This window comes from Equus przewalskii, chromosome 17 (genome assembly GCF_037783145.1).
Source record: "Equus przewalskii isolate Varuska chromosome 17, EquPr2, whole genome shotgun sequence".
NCBI classification, from domain to species: Eukaryota; Metazoa; Chordata; class Mammalia; order Perissodactyla; family Equidae; genus Equus; species Equus przewalskii.
This window is the reverse complement of record NC_091847.1, coordinates 48,872,375-48,890,321: the sequence shown is the minus strand read 5'-3', so window position 1 is coordinate 48,890,321 and position 17,947 is coordinate 48,872,375. Positions and strand designations below refer to the sequence as shown.

General features: G+C 37.9%; 1 protein-coding gene across 2 annotated transcripts in view; it reads left to right on the top strand.

Annotated features, from left to right (window-relative positions):
* The first annotated feature begins 8,380 nt into the window (after positions 1-8,380).
* METTL5 (methyltransferase 5, N6-adenosine) overlaps positions 8,381-17,947 on the top strand; it is an 11,201-nt gene continuing 1,634 nt past the window's right edge. The window contains exons 1-5 of one of the 2 annotated variants that reach the window (XM_008530807.2): positions 8,381-9,060; positions 10,962-11,076; positions 11,437-11,618; positions 12,394-12,476; positions 17,420-17,471. In XM_008530807.2, coding sequence (XP_008529029.1) covers positions 8,952-9,060; positions 10,962-11,076; positions 11,437-11,618; positions 12,394-12,476; positions 17,420-17,471 — 541 coding nt within the window. In that variant the 5' untranslated portion in view covers positions 8,381-8,951. Of the gene's footprint in view, positions 9,061-10,961; positions 11,077-11,436; positions 11,619-12,393; positions 12,477-13,614; positions 13,846-17,419; positions 17,472-17,947 lie in introns of those variants that run through there. The other variant, XM_070580100.1, reaches the window with a different exon arrangement.

Here is a 17,947-nt window from a genome sequence, read left to right as displayed (position 1 = left end):
AAGTTCTTACCACCATTTCGGAGATTTCAGTGTCTATGTGGATAATCCACCAGATATTGATCCTCTCCTCCCCCTGCTCCACTGCAGCCACTCATTCTCATGACCTCACCCTCAGCCTTATCATCTCTTAGAACTGATCCCTATACTAATGTATTTTTTGTACCCATTTTACAACATTTTAGTGACCAACTTTTTTTAAGCATACGAATGATTTTAAGTAAGTTTAAAGAGATGCGCATACATCACCAAATTTCAGTTTTAGAACATTTCTATCACCTTAAAAAAGATCCCTTGTGCTCTTTGCAATCAATCACTTCACTGCTCCCACCTCCAGCCCAGTGCACTACATACAAATCTTAAGCCTCAATATCCCATTATTTGAACTCAACTTCTATCCTTCTAGATCTCTCCATCCTTTTCTTCCATTAAACCTATTATTGACATCATCAAATCCTCACCCTTATACCATCGTCCCCCTCAATCTCACCATTCCTTTTCAGTTCTTTCTCCATGTAGCCACAGACTTCCTGGCCCATCACTTCACCGTTCTCTTGCCAATATCACCCTTACTCTTATCTCTCATGCTTCTATTGTATCCCTCTGTCAAAATTACTATCTTGAATCTATTCAACTGTCAGCCCTTCCTTGGTCCTGCCTCAATATTTCAGGAGAAAAAAAATGCAACTTTGCAGAATGGTGAGTTAGAATTATTGCCTTTGAAGATGAAAAGGACATCTATGGAAAATCCACAGCTAACACCATGCTTAATGGTGAAACGCTGAAAGCTTTCCTTCTAAGATCAGGAACAAGACAAGGATGACTACTTTCATGACTGTTATTTAATATTGTACTAGAGGTTCTACCCAGAGCAATTAGAAAAAGAAAAAAAAGAATCCATATTAACAAGAAAAAAGTAAAGTATTTTTATGTGCAGATGACATGACATTATAAACAGAAAATACTAAGAAACCTACACACACACAATTAGAGCTAATGAGTTCAGAAAATTGCAGGATACAAGATCAATAACAAAAATCAATTGCATTTCTGTACACTAGCAATGAACGATCTGAAAATAAAATTAAGAAAACAATTTTATTTACAAAAAGAATAAAATACTTGGTAATAAATTTAACAAAAGAGGAGCAAGAGTTGTACACTAAAAGCTATAAAACATTGTTGAAGAAATTAAAGAAAACCTAAATTTTGAAAGGCATCCCATAAATTGAAAGGCATCCCATATTCACAGTTTGGAAGACAATACATTAAGAAGGCAATACTCCCAAATTGATCTAAGATTCATTGTAACCCCTAACAAAATTCCAACTGCTTTTTTTTTGCAGAAATTTACCAGTTGATCCAGAATTCATAAGGAAATGCAAGCAACTCAGAGAGCCAAAACTATTTTGAAAAGGAAGAACAAAGTTGAAGGGACTCATGCTTATTTCAAAACTCACTGCAAAGCTATAGTCATCACGACAGTGTGATATAGTAATCAAGATAGCATAAGGACAGACATATAGATCATGAAATAGAATTGGGAGTCCAGAAATAAACTCATACATCTATGCTCAGTTGATTTCTACAAGGATGTCAAGACCGTCCAATGGGAGAAAGCATAATCTTTCCAATAAGTTGTGTTGAGACATCTGGATATCCACATGCAAAAGAATCAGTTTGTACCTCTACCTCATACCATATACAAAAATTTACCCAACATGGATCAAAGATCTAAGTGTAAGAACCAGAACTAGAAAGCTCTTAGAAGAACACATAGGTATAAACTTTTGTGACCTTCAATTAGCCAACAGTTACTCAGATATAATATCTAAAAGACAGATTTGACCATCATCAAAAATTAAAAACTTCTGGGGCTGGCCCTATGGCGTAGTGGTTAAATGCAGCACACTCCACTTCAGCAGCCTGGGTTTGTGGGTTTGGATCCTCGGTGCGGACCTACACCACTCATCAGCCATGCTGTGGTAGCAACCTGCATATAAAGTGGAGGAAGATTGGCATAGATGTTAGCCCAGGGCCAATCTTCCTCAGAAAAAAAAAGATTAACTTTTGGATGTTAAGGGACACTATCAAGAAAGTAAAAAAAAATTCCAGAGAATGGGAGAAAACATTTGCAAACCATATATCTGATAAGGATCTAGTATCCAGAATATATAAAGAACTCTCACAACTCAATAATAAAAATACTAATAATACAAGTTAAAAATGGGCAAGATTTTGGATTGTCATTTATCTGAGGAAGATATACAAATAGCCAATAAGCATATGAAAAGATGTTCAACATCACTAGCCATCAGGGAAATGAAAAAGAAAACCATAATGAATTACTACTTCACACCTGCTAGGATGGCTATAATTTAAAAAATGAAAAATAAGTGTTAGTGAGGATATGGAGAAACAGGAACTCTCATACATTTCTTGTAGGAAGGTAAAATGGTGCAGCCACTGTGGAAAATAGTTTGGTATTCCTCGAAAAGTTAAACATAGAATTACCATATGATCCAGCAATTCCACTCCTAGATATATACTCAAGAGAATTGAAAACATATTCACACAAAAACTTGTGCATGAATGTTTACATCAGCATTATTCATAATAGTCAAAAGTCAAAGCAACTTAATTGTCCATCAACTGATGAATGGATACACAAAAGTGGTATAACCATACAATGAAATATTATGCAGCCATAAAAAGGAACAAAATTCTGATACATGCTACAACATGGAAGAACCTTGAAGACATGCTAAATAAAGAAGTTAGACACAAAAGGACACATATTACTTCATTTATATGAAATGTTTGGAATAGGCAAATTCATAAAAACAGAAAGCAGATTAGTGATTGCCAAGTGCTAGGGAAAGAGGAGGAAAAGAGAGTGACTGCTGATGGGTATGGAGTTTCTTTCTCGAGTGATGAAAATGTTCTAGAATTAGATAGTGCTGTTGGTTGTACAACCTTGTAAATATACTTAAAAATTACTGAATTCTATACTTTCAAATGACAAATTTTACCTCAATTAAAAAATACGTATGCGGCCTATAGTACTTCTGCTTACAGGAAGATAAAGTAGATATATTTTTCCTTATTTATCCCCGGGTAGAACTGAAAACCTGGACATTATATATAAAACAAACATAAAAAGACTCTGAAAAGGGAGAGAAGGCAGACTGGCTAGAGACCTTGAGATCAAAGGGAGAACACAGTGGGTAAGTTCCCTTGGTTTTCCTTTTGCCTCATATAACCCTGACTTGGAGTTAAGAAGCCAGCAATTTATAAGTGCCAACAGGTGCAGACAAAAAAGGAAAGTGCAGCCTAACAAGATAGAAAACTTTTAGACAATAACTGCTCTACTCCAGTCAAACACCACAGAAAACACTGTGGTCCCACCTACATCCATATTAGCAAAGTCCCAGTGGGGAGCCTAGACTTCCACGTTCTTCAGGTTGAACTAAGGGCCCCGCCCCACCCTCCACTCCTCCCACCCCTAGATGTCAGTGGAGACCACATAGGGAGCCTACATTTCCACTCTCATCTGACAATAATAAGGAATATAACAGAGGATATCATTATAGACCCTAGAGGATAACAAGGAAATACTACAAACAACTCTACACACGTAAACTTCACAATTTGGATGAAATGGACCAATTCCTTGAAAAATAAAAATTACTACAAATCATCCAATATGAAATAGATAATTTGAATAACCCTATAACTAAGAAGAAAATTAAATTCATAATTTAAAAACTCCTCCTTCCAAAATTTCCAGGCCCAGATGGTTTTACTTGAGAATTTTACCAAATGTCTGAAGAAGAATTAACACCAATTCTATACAATCTCTCCCAGAAAATGGAAGAGAAGGGAACATATTCTAATCCATTTTATGAAACTAGCATTACTCTAATACCAAAACCAGACAAAGGCAGAACAAAAAAACAAAAGTACAGGCAAATAGCCATCAAAATATAGATGCAAATATCTTTAATAAAACTTTAGCAAGTAGAATTCAACAATGTATAAAAAGAATTATATATCCTGACCAAATAGGATTCCAGGAATGAAAGGCTGGTTCAATATTTGGAAATCAGTCAGTGTAATCCACCATATTAAAAGGCTGAGGGTGAAAAATCACATGATCATATCAATGTGATATCAATTGATGTAAAAAAAAAGTCTTTCACAAAATTCATGATCAAAACTCTCAGAAAACTAGGAATAGAGACTTCCTGAACTTGATGATGTATGTCTACAAAAAACTGTAGCTGACACTATACTTAATGGTGAAAGAATGAATGCTCTTCCCCTAAAACTGGAGGCAAGGCAAAGCTGTCCACTCTCACCACGTTATTCAACACAGCACTAGAAGTGCAAGTCAATACAGTAAGGCAAGTGAAGGAAATAAAAGGCAAGGAGATGAGAAGCAAATTTGTTCCTAGTCGAAGAAAACATGATTTTCTACATAGAAAATTCCAAGGAATCTACCAAAAACAAAAAAACTTTCTAGAACTAATAAGTACATTTAGTAAGATTTCAGGATACAAGATAAACACACAAAAATGTATTTCAAGGAACATGTGGACACCAAAATCTTAAATGCAATACCACTTAACTCTTGTGCGAAATAAAAACTAAATACTTAAGTGTAAGTCTAACAAAATATGTACAGGACTTAAATGCAGAAAACTACACAACACTGATGAAAGAAGTCAAAGGAGGTCTACATAAATGGAAAGTCACTGTGCTCATGGATTGGAAGACTCAATGTAAGTAAGATGTCTACTCTTCATAAACGATATACAGGTTTAACCTAATTTCTATTAAAATACTAAAATATTAAAAACAGAAAATTTTCTGTTATATAGACAATATTACCCTAGAATCTATCCAGAAAAGCAAAGGAATTAGAATAGCTAAAACAATTTTTTTCTTTTTGAGGAAGATTAGCCCTGAGCTAACATCTGCTGCCAATCCTCCTCTTTTTACTGAGGAAGATGGGCCCTGAGCTCACATCTATGCCCATCTTCCTCTACTTTACATGTGGGATGCCTACCATAGCATGACTTAGCCAAGCAGTGCCATGTCCGCACTCGGGATCCGAACTGGTGAACCCTGGGCTGCCAAAGCAGAACGTGCACACTAAACTGCTGCACCAACAGCCTGGCCTTGCTAAAACAATTTTTAAAAAGAATATAGTGGGAGGAATCAGCCTATCCAACTTCAAGATTTATTTAGTTTTAGTAATCAAGATTGTGTGGTATTAGATGATGTATGGATACATAGATCAACAGAACAGATTAGAAGACCCAGAAATTGACCCAAACAAATACACTCAACTGATTTTCTACAAAGGTGCAAAAGCAATAATGGAGAAAGAATAGACTTTTCAACAAATGGTGCTGAAGCAAATGGACATTCATGGGGGAAAAAAAAAGAGCCTATATCTGATCATGACACTTGATACAAAAATAACTGAAAGTAGATTCACAGACTTAAATAGAAAATTGAGGGGCTGGCCCCTTGGCCGAGTGGCTAAGTTCACACGCTCCGCTTCAGTGGCCCAGGGTTTCACCAGTTGGGATCCTGGGCACAGACATGGCACCGTTCATCAGGCCATGCTGGGGTGATGTCCCACATGCCACAACTAGAAGGACCCACAACTAAAAAATACGCAACTATGAACTGGGGGGATTTGAGGAGAAAAATCAGGAAAAAAAAAAAAAGATTGGCAACAGTTGTTAGCTCAGGTGCCACTCTTAAAATAAAAAAAGAAAAGAAAGAAAATGGAAAACTATAAAAACCTTTACAAAAAGATATATGAGCAAATCTTTTTGAATTCTAGATCTAGACAAAGAGTTCGACATCAAAAACAGGATCCATGAAAAGAAAACTTGATAAACTGGACTTCATTAAAATTAAAAACTTGTTTTGCAAAAGACTCTGTTAAGAAGATGAAAAGACAAGCTACAAAATGAGGGAAAATATTTGGAAACCACGTATCTGACAAAGGTCTAGTACCTAGAATATATAAAGAAATCTCAAAAACAGCAAAAAAAAAAAAAAATCAAACAATTCAATTAGAAAACGGGCAAAAGAAATGAACAGACATTTCACCAAAGAGGATATACAGATGGCAAATAAGCACATAAAACAAATGTTCAACCTCATTAGCCATTAAGGAAGTGCAAATTAAAGCCACAATGAGATACCCCTACACAACTATCTGAATGGCTAAAATGAAAAATAGTGGTAACCCCAAATGCTGGCTAGGATGCAGAGAAACTAGATCACTCATATATTACTAATGGGAATGTAAAATGATGTCGCTGCTCTGGAAAACAGTTTGGCAGTTTCTTAAAAAAACGAAACGTAATTACCATATGACCCAGTAATTGTACTCCCAAGCATTTATCCCAGAGAAATGAAAACTTATGTTCACACAAAAACTATACACAAATTTCCGTAGCACTTTTATTTGTAATAGACAAAAACTTGAAGCAACCCAGATGTTCTTCAATAAACAGTTAAACTGTGGTACATCCATATCACAGCAATAAAAAGGAACAAACTATCGAGACACATAAAACTTGGAAGGATCTCCAGGCTGAGTGAAAAAAAGCCAGTCCGAGAAGTTGGCATACTGAATGCCTCCATTTATATAAAGTTCTTAAAATGGCAAGAATCTAAAAATGGAGAACAGATTAGTAGCTGCTATGGGTTAAGGAGCGGGTGGAGGCTGGAGTGAAGTGGGTTTGGCTACAAAACTGCAACATGAAGGATCTTTGAGGTGATGGAAACGCAATGTCTTGACTGTATGTGTCAATATCCTGGTTGTGATACTGTACTGTAGTTTTGCAAAATGTTATTATTGGGGGCAACTGGATAAAAGATATACAGGATCTCTATGTGCTATTTCTTATGATTACATATGTATCTATATCTCAAAATAAAAATTATAATTTAATTTTTAAAAATAGAAAAAGAAAGCTTTCAACCTCAGACAGGTCAGTTGTCCTTCCATACATCTGGCTAGTTTCCATCATCCATTTGGATCAAACTCCTTGCTCCAGCCACCTCTCTCTCAACAGATATCACCACTAACACCAACAATAACATTTATTGGGCGTTTGTTATGTGACAAAGCATTTTATGTGCAAAGAACTTTATGTGTATTAACTCATTTAATCTTCATAGCAGACAACTTTGACTTCTACTTTTCACGGGAAGTGGCAGCCTCAGACACCATTCTCTCTGCTTCATTCTCATCCATGCACTCCTTTTTTTCTTCCTTTAATAATGAAAAGAAGGGACCATTCCCCAGATTAAGGACAATCCTTTCACTTAAACACTGGATTCTACCTTCTCAGGATCCTAACTCCGTCCAATATCCTCTTTATTGTATTTTGAACTCTTGTCTTTCTATTAGCTTTATCCTGTCTTAATTTAGGTATGTTCACATCTTCTCCAATCATTAAAAAAAAAAACAAGAAACTTCCCCCAACCTTACTAAGCATCAACCATTCTCGCTCCTCTTTTAGTAGCTGTGTTTCTTAAGAATTGTTCACATTTAGAGGCCAGCCCAATGGCACAGGGGTTAAGTTCGCATCTTCTGCTTCAGCAACCTGGGGTTTGCTGGTTCAGATCCTGGGTGTGGACCTACACACTGCCTGTCAAGCCATGCTGTGGCAGGCATCCCACATAAAGTAGAGGAAGATGGGTATGGATGGTGGCTCAGGGCCAGTCTTCCTCAGCAAAAAAGAAAGAAAGAAAAAAAAATTGTTCACATTTACTTTTTTTTTTTTTAAAGCTTGGCACCTGAGCTAACATCTGCTGCCAATCTTCCTCTCTTCTTCTCCTTCTTCTTCTTCTTCTCCCCTAAGCCCCCACCCCCCGACACACACACTGTTGTATATTCTAGTTGTAGGTCCCTCTGGCTCTGCTACATTTACTCTTTCTACTTCCTCACCTTCCTTTCTGTCCACAATCCACTACAACTTGGTTTCTGCTCCTACTCCATGAAAGCCTGACCTCTTCCAGCGTGTGACACCACTACCACCTATTTCTTCATTTAAACTGTCTTCTTTGGGCTTCTCTGACATCACCACCCTGTGAGAGTTGAGGTAAGTGACACAGGTAACCTAAAAAGAGGGAATCAAAGTTATATTAAAGTAGGACAAGCAAGTGTTCAAGGAGGCAAGGTGAGTGGAGATCGCTACCTTCTGAGAGGGGATTTGGGAGACAAGAGGTAGAAAGGACCACACTGGGCATTTAAAACAAAGTAACCGTGACTTTCACCCTCACTTTTATCCTCTCTTCCCCCATCACTTTCACCCTCTTTCTTCCCCCATCCTTTGAGGGCCTGCAGGTACTCAAAGAAAAGCTAGAGGGTAATGCCTTCGCGACAGGTGTGCGCGAGGACTGCGAGAAGGGCGGGCTATACCGGTGGTACGGACCCGCCCAGGTGCAGGTGAACGAGGCGCTTGGGTCGCCAGCGGAACCTGTGCGCGCGGCCGTGGTTGCAGATCGGCGCAGGGACTCCGGGCAGCGGGACGCCTGCGCCACTGCGTAGCGGCACTTCCGGCCCCGGCCGAGGCGACAGCAACCTCCTGAAGTCCCGGGACGCGGCGCGTGGAATCCTGCGAGGCCTCCAGGGCGGAGCCGACGCGTGTCTGCGAGGAGCCCGAGATCCCCTCGGGATACCTAGGGGCGCGTCAGAGGCGGGCGGAAGAGTCCGCCCGCCGCTGGCGCAAGGAGGAGTGCGGGAACAGCCTGGGCCGGGTGTGTCCCTTGCGCCCGGCGTCCCCTGCCGGGTCCCCGGCCTGCGGCGCTGAAAAGGGGGCGGGGGTCAGCGTAGGGGGATGAAGAGCCAGGTTAAATAGGTTTCTCTGCAGATCCAGTGCCCTTAAACCCTGACAGCCCACACTTGTCTTTAAAAAATGAAGAAATTAAGGCTTAAGGAATTAGAGAGTCGCCTGCAACAAGTGGATGGATTCGAAAAGCCCAAGCTACTTCTAGAACAGTATCCGACCAGGCCGCACATTGCAGGTAGGGCGGCTGGTGACCACACCCTTGCTTCGCGAGTTAGTCCTGTCTACTCCGTAATCAAAATAGAACAGTTATTTGGATACAAAGAATATCTAGAGGAATTCTGCTCTAAGATTACATATGACATTAGAGAGAACTTCCTTGACACCACAGCTAAAGACACGACACAAACACAAACACCCTCTTGAACCTTTTACTGTTTGGTTTCTGCATACCCCTTAACCCTGTCAGACATCTTTCATTATACTGTACACCCCCCGAGGGCAAGAAATTTCATGGTCTTGTTCACACAATTCCCAGTGCCTAGAAGAGTTTCTGGTGCTAGTTAGGAGCTCTATAAATATAAGGATCAATTTCCTCTTGCAACGAATTGCCACTGCAAGGGTTCCTTTGCTATACTCTGCCCTAGAAATTAGTACTAGAGTTGGTAGCTGAAGGACTGGGTTTAACAAATCCAGAATAGGGGCTATATAAAGATGAGGATGCATTTCACTTTTAAGAAATGATCTGAGAATCAGCATGTTGTTTGAGGGGAGAGACTGGGAATACTGGAGAGAACATAGGAAAAACTATTCATATTTAACAAACATTACCAAGACATTGGGGAGTCTTAGGGAAATTAATTTGTTGGGAACACCTGCAAGGAAGAATCCCTCCCAGCTCCAACGTAGTTCTGTTTCTAAGCTGCTGATGAAAGCCAGGGAAAATACATGCATATCTGCACCTGACTCCAACATTGTCGTAATTCCAACCAAAAATTGGTACAAAACTGTGTCTGGGTTAAAACCAGTTTTCTCAATTTAGATAATGACTTCTTTAATGTCTTCTGACGGTAGGTTTTCATAGTGGAATCCAATTAAAAAAAAAAAAAGATTTCACACCCAGTGTGTAACATACACATGGGTGTGGTAATTCTTTGAGATACCAGCTTCAAAGTCACTAACACCTGCAGCAATAATCAGGACAGCACAGTCAGCCTGAGATGTCCCTGTAATTGTATTTTTGATAAAACCTCTGGATCCTGGGGCATAAGTGATGGCTGGTATTCCTTGCTGGGTTCAGATATCCACAGGGAAGTATCAATGGTATTACTCATGCTTAACCTTCATTATATCCCAGACCTTTGTGTATTTGAAAGATCCCTTTCCAATCTCAGCAGCTTCTGCTCTGCTCCTCAATAGTTCTCTTATCAGGTCTCATTAGTATATTATGAATATATGTGTCTGTAGATCATGAATATATGTCTGAATATATGTGACTAAAGGCTATATTGTGGATGTAGGTCTTCTTTCCTATTCTAGCTTGAACTTACGTCACCTATGTTCCAGTGACAAACTTATTGCAAAAAAGTTCTGTGCCATTTGAGTGTTAACGCTTGTTTGATATTAGTGTTTCCCAGACTCTCAGATTTCACAGATCAGTAAAATTTCAAAACAATTTTGGAGACTGATAATAGGGTTGCCAAGTTTATATTCTGACAAGGAAAGATTTCTTAAAACCTATATACTCTTTACCATCCTTTCATAAAAATAATATTCCAACATCAAAGAAAGAACTGATATATATATGTATGTATGTATGGCAATGTTTTGAATAGGCTGAGGAAAAATAAAATATTTTGACCTTATTTTTCCCATTTTACCTAAAAGTTTTGTCATTCTTGGCATTGGCAGCAGAGACAAGTTTTTGGGAACCACTGATAATGTTACTAGCCTTTGTGGGGCCTCTTGCTGCATACCAAGTTACTATACCTTATGTTTTTAAAATAATCTGTAACAATATTTGGAGAAGGACTAAATAATGCAAGACAAGAAATTATTTTAGAAAGAGTCATTTGCACAAATTGGATTTTGGTCATCAACTTGCTTACTTATTCCCTAATATGTTTTTTGATCTTTTAGCATGTATGCTGTATACAATCCATAACACATATGATGACATTGAAAATAAAGTGGTTGCAGATCTAGGATGTGGTTGTGGAGTGCTCAGCATCGGCACTGCAATGTTAGGAGCAGGGTAGGTGACCCAGTATATACTATTTGGGGATGAGGTGGCTTTAATAAGAAACTTAAATAGGATTAACTGAATTATATTTATGGGATTCTACAGTATGAGATGAGAGGAGCAAGATTCTCTGAGTATATCTTGAATGGGCAGATCATCAAAACAAACTAAAAAACAACGGTAACAGCAGTAGTCAGATGCCTCCCTTTTATACAAACCTGAGTTTCCATCCCCTGCCAAGTTGGGAAATCATGCTGTTGAAAGGCAACACTCACTCTTACTTTGCCAGTTGGATTAAAAAGGTTTACGGTTTTAGTTTTGTTGTTTTGACTTGGGAGCTATAAGTAGTCACTCTGCGTTTTGTATTTATAGGTTGTGTGTTGGATTTGACATAGATGAAGATGCATTGGAGATATTTAATAGGAATGTGGAAGAGTTTGAGTTAACAAATGTTGACATGATTCAATGTGATGTGTGCTCATTATCTAACAGAATGTCCAAGTCATTTGATACAGTAATTATGAATCCTCCCTTTGGGACCAAAAATAATAAAGGTTAGTAACAAGAATCAGGTGTACTGGTATATTTATAAAAAACTAAGTTTTAAATATCATTTTCCTTGGGTTAAGTGATTTTATCATAGTTTATTAAATAAACAAATTTCTTACCTGTACAGTTATTACAATTTCAATTTGTTTAATGCATGGATAGGGAATTGAATTTTTCAGTCTTTGTTTTCACAAATTTGTTCTAAGTGAATAAAGTCTTTTTTTTTCACTTATTTATATTCCATCAGGTTTCAAGAATGATTTACCTAATACTTATGAATGATGATGAATCCTATAAAGGATTTTATACTTTAGAACCTATTTTTAATGCATTAGCACACCCAAGGTTTCAACATGTGTCCATCAGTGACTCACTGTGGCTATTTATTTTTTGTATGCTGCAGGCAAGGAGGGTAGGAAGTCAGTAGGATGGGGAAAAAGACCTGCATAGTTTAAAAGTTCTCCCTCCACCTCTCGCCTGATTCTGATTACTACTCTGTCCTTTCCCTTCTCCCCTCTTTGAAAATCGTTAATTGGGAATATGATACTAAAATGTTTACTTTAGCCTTATTTAACCAAGGCAGTATAATTCTGGTTTTAGCTTATCAACCTTAAAAGGTATTTAGATACTTTACTTATTTGTGCACTACCTTATTGCAGAAAGAATTCAAAATGGCTGTTTTGGAGTTTGGAAAAAATGTTTCTAAATACCTGGTAATCATTTAAGCTTCTATTTTGACAACAGGTATATAATGTAAATCGGAACTTTTTCTACTCTTAGGGACAGATATGGCATTTCTGAAGACTGCCTTGGAAATGGCAAGAACAGCAGTATATTCTTTACACAAATCCTCAACTAGAGAAGTAAGTTCAAATCATTGTGATATTGTGTCATTTATTTTTTATTGTATAAGTTTCTGGTGTACATCTTTATAATTTTACACCTGTATACACTACTAAATGATCACCACCAGCAGTCTAATTACCATCCATCACCATACAGTTGTCTCCCTTCACACATTTCATCCACCCCACAACTCTCTTCCCCTCTGGTAACCACTAATCTGTTCTCTGTATCTGTGAGTTTGTTTTTATTTTGTTCGTTTGTTTCTGTCTTTTGAGATTCCACAATAAGTGAAATCACACAGAATTTTACTTTCTCTGACTTATTTCATTTAGCATAATATCCTCCAGGTCCATCCATGTTGCTGAAAATGGCGATTTCATTCTCTTTTATGGCTGAGTAGTATTCCAGTGTATAAATATACACCACATCATTATTCATTCATCCACTGATGGACACTTCGTTTGTTTCCATATCTTGGCTCTCGTAATTAATGCTCAGTGAACATAGGGTTGTATATATCTTTTTGAATTAGTGTTTTCTTGTTCTTTGCATATATACTCAGAAGTAGAATTGCTGAGCCATATGGTAGTTCTATTTTTATTTTTTGAGGGAACTTCATACTATTTTCTGTAGTGGCTGCACCAGTTTACATTCCCGTCAACGGTGCAGAAGGATTCCGTTTTCTTCATAGCCTCACCAACACTTGGTTCTTTTTTTTTTTTTTTGAGGAATGATCTCTGAGCTAATATGCTCTGCCAGTACTCCCCTTTTTGCTGAGGAAGATTGGCCCTGAGTGAACATCTGTGCCCATCTTCCTCTATTTTATATGTTGGATGCCTGCCACAGTATGGCTTGATAAGTGGTACATAGGTCCACACCCGGGATCCAAATGGGTAAACCCTGGGCCGCTGAAGCAGAGCATATGAATTTAACCACTACACCACTGGGCCAACCCCTACACTTGTTATTTCTTGCTGTGTCATTTATTTTTAAATTCATGACAGTGTTTTAAGGATTTGCCATGAATACTAGATACCAGGGTATCTATTTCTCCTGAAATTTTTAAACATCGCACTTAGAAACTGAATCTTCCCTTTAACTAGCTAGCATTTGTGATTAGCTTTCTTCCAGCCTATCTAACTTCTTTTGTCAAAGATTTGTTCAGGCAGAAACTGTTACCAGGAAAGAGCTTATAATTCAGGAGCAGAGAAGCATGGTATAACTAGGGTTACAATATGTCCTCGTTTGCATGGGTAAGTCCTGGTTGATGCCTGTAGTTCCACTGTCCCTGTGTGGCCTGGATGCATAAGGGAGGCAGTAAGGCCTGTTTTTTAAGAACACTAAGCTGGAGCTAAACTCTTCTGAATTCAGAACCAATCTCTTCTATTCTTCTTGCCAGGATATAACACAGGGGGGTGTATAAGATATATTCTAGAAAATTGGTGATGGGGTGGTACATTTTTTTTAGTGTCAGTATAACATAGTGATCAAGAACAGAGACTGAAAGCCAGACTGCCTAGGTTCAGATCTGAACTCTGCTGCTTGCCAGCTGTGTTACCGTGGTCAAGGTACTTGAGTTCAGTTTCATACCTATACTGTACTCACCTGTACACTTGAGTATAAGGAACTAAGAATGCCTTATATTTTGTAGGGTTGTTGTGAAGATTAAATGAGTAAATATTTACAAAGCACTTAGAATTGTCTGGCATATGTAATTGCTGTATTAGCTATATTACTTTAAATCATACATGTATTAAGAGATTTTAAAGTAGTTTTGTAGGAAAAATATTTTGTGTAAATACAGTGTACTGGAATCCATTTGGAAACATTAAGTTCTGGATATAGGGTAATCTAATAAGTCTTTAAGAAATATAAAATTACATGGCTAAAAAATATATACTTCTAACAATGAGCAGTTGTACGTGTAGGTAAGCAGTAGAACACAGCATAACTTTGCTGGTAAATAAATCCCCATTCGATGTGTGAAACCAAACACCAGTTAATTACTGGTATGTAAAAAGCTTGTGCTGAGGAGGTCCCTGAGACCATCCTCAGGTTTGATGATTCCCAAGGAAGTGTCACAGGATTCAGCATATAGTCATACTCATGGGTATGATTTATTACAGCTAAAGGATACAGAGCAAAATCAGCAAAGGGAAAACCAGGTACAAGCTTCCAGAGTTCCCTCCCAGTGGAGTCACACAGCATGCATTTAATTCTCCCAGCAGCAAATTTTTGTGACAAGGCATGTGAAATGTTGTCAACCAGGGACGCTCAAGAGACTCAGTGCCCTGGGTTTTTATTGGGAATTGATCATGTAGGCACCCCCCCTGCCTAGCACATACCCAAATTCCAGACTCCCAGTAGTAAAACAGGTATTCAGCATAAACAGTTTAAGCACAGTGAACCACTGTTACCAATTAAGGGGATGGGGAGTGGAAACCCTCCCAAAATGTAAGTTCTCATACTCCAACCAAGGGCTAACCTTATATGTAGGCCTTTCTAAGGATAAGCAGTCAATCATGCTATAAACTTTTCCGCACAGCTTGGCATAACATAAATTTTGTTACTCATATACAGTTCATGCAGACCAAGTAAAATATGCCAGTAAAAAATGCAATTAAGCAGCAAAGTCTAATTATTTCAATGAATTCCTGTAGCCACATCACCAAGGAACTCCCATCTTCGTTGTTTGGTATTTCCATGTTCCACCATTAGGAGGCAGTATCATCACCCTTACTTTAACAGGCTTAATAGTTGAATTTTAAGCAAATATTTTATCAAGTGCATTTTTATTTAGACAGTGCAGTAACTTAAGAAATTAATCTGGTGTGTACTGTGCATACTGTGAAGGAGATATGAGGAGAAATTAACTTCTAATATTAAGATGGTCCCTATTATATGCTGTAGATGTATCTGCTATAAGCTTGTGATAATTTTGTTGGTTTTAAGTATTATATATAATTAGTAACACTGTCAGTGAAGCTTACCCCACACCCCTTAACTATAGACTCTTATCTTTTAAAAGTGCTTGACCCTCTATTCATAATATAGGAGCATTTTATATAATTTTTTTTTCCCCTGAGGAAGATTAGCCCTGAGCTAACATCTGTGCCTCTCATCTCTATTTTTGTATGTGGGTCACCACCGAAGCATGGCTGATGAGTGGTGTAGGTCTGTGCCTGGCATCCGAACCTGCAAACCTGGGCTGCTGAAGCAGTGTGTGCCAAACTTAACCAGTATGCCCCAGGGCTGGCCCCCTACAGTAGTATTTTGATAGAAATATTTAGGTAAAGTATGTGTCCAGGTAGATATACTAATAAACAGTGTGACTCTCAAAGCTATCTTGTGCTATCTTCCTTCATTAGGCATTGTGAGAATTTAGTTCTTGGCTCATAGTTAAAGCAAAGTAGGTAAGCCAGGCACTGTTCTTTCAGTGTTTATCCCAAGCTTAGCCCATTCATTCTTTGACATCTCTGCCAGAACCAACCACATTCCACTGTATAATCTAACATCTAAAACCTCTTTCACTAGCCTTAGGGCTCAGATAGCAAAGAAATGTCATCATAATTTATTTCTCAGAAAGTTTTCAATAATCCTAAGAGTCCATTAAATTATAATATTATTTGCATTAAAGTCTGTGTCCTTATACAGAAAGTCTAGATCTCAAAGTAGGGGAAAAATATGCCCAGAACTGGGACTATTTATTAAGTTCAAGAAAAAACTACAAGCACAAATATATTGTCAGTATTGATTATAACAAATATTTGAACCTAAAATTGAGGGAAAGTTAACTATTATTATCAATCAGCTTGATGCCAATTAAGTACTATGAACACTACCAACATGAACAAAATGCTTATAATACCAAATATTGATATCTCTACTATTCTATTTCTAGAAAATTATGCATGTTAACTTAATTAGGGGATTATAGGCAAGGCACTTTTCATATTCCCCAACAATATGATCAGAGATACCATTATTATCCTCATTTAACAGATGAGGAAACATGCACAGAAAGAATAAGTAATTTGCTCAGGGTTACATAGCTGGTAAGTTGCAGAGTTGCAGTTCAATGCATGCTGTCTGGTTCCAGAGACGATGTTCTTAACCACTATACCATACTGCCACTGAATTGCTTGTGGACACAGATATTTACTGAATGGTTTCCAGGATAGTTGTATATATTGATGAAATAACGTTGTAGAAACCCTATGTGAGGGGCTAGCCCCATGGCCGAGTGGTTAAGTTCGCGCCTCTGCTTCGGCGGCCTGGGGTTTCACCAGTTTGAATCCTGGGTGTAGACATGGCACTGCTCATCAAGCCATGCTGAGATGGCATCCCACATGCCACAACTAGAAGGACCCACAACTAAAAATACACAACTGTGTACCAGGGGGCTTTGGGAGAAAAAGGAAAAATAAAATCTTAAAAAAAAATAAAAATATGTGAGTACATTATGCACTTCAATGTATTTCTGAACTAATAGCTTTATTTCTTTGATTTAATTATGTAATTTGGTTCAGATTGTTAAATATATTGAAATGGCTTAGTTTCTTTCTTTTTTTTTTAACAATTTTATTTTCTCTTTTTCTCCCCAAAGGCCCCCCGGTACATAGCTGTATATTTTAGTGGTGGGTCCTTCTAGTTGTGGCATGCAGGATGTCACCTCAGCATGGCCTGATGAGCGGTGCCATGTCCATGCCCAGGATCCAAACTGGCAAAACCCTGGGCTGCCAAAGTGGAGCATGTGAACTTAACCACTTGACCACGCGGCCGGCCCCAGCTTAGTTTCTTATTTTCAAAATACTGTCCATCCAGTTGAAAAATTTTTAAGGGTCTAATCTAAATTCTAATGAAATTTTAAAAGCTTAAAAACTTACTGTCAAGTATTAATAAAAAGCAACTTTTTTAAAATTTAAAAATCAGCTCACATTAACATGTTATTTATGTTCAGCATATTCAAAAGAAAGCTGCAGAATGGAAAATCAAGATAGATATCATTGCAGGTAAGACAATTAAGTTTCTCACAAAAAAAATCTCAACTCTAATTATCTATGAAGGCCACCATACATTAGCCCAACAGAATTTTTATATAGGTGCTGAGAAAACATACTGTGGATCATGTTTTCCAGTGTGGCAAAATGTATGTGGTTGATAACGGGTTGGAAATAAGAGTAAAGGCAGGCTATCAGTGTTTGCCTAAGACTGTTCCAATTTGTGCATTTTACTGAAAATTTCTAATAGCACCCAAGTATTTGGTCCCTCTAGGCTCAGACGGAACCATGTATAGCATCACAGTGACTTAAGACCTTGGGCACGGAGTTGGTCAGACCTCAGTTTGAAATCCATTCAGACAATACCGCCAGATTATGCCTGGATTACCTATTTCAATTCTCTAACTATCCCTAGAGTCAAAATAACATGTAGCTTTTTCTTTCTTTAGTAGGAGATACAATATAATCATCTACACTATGAGTAAATC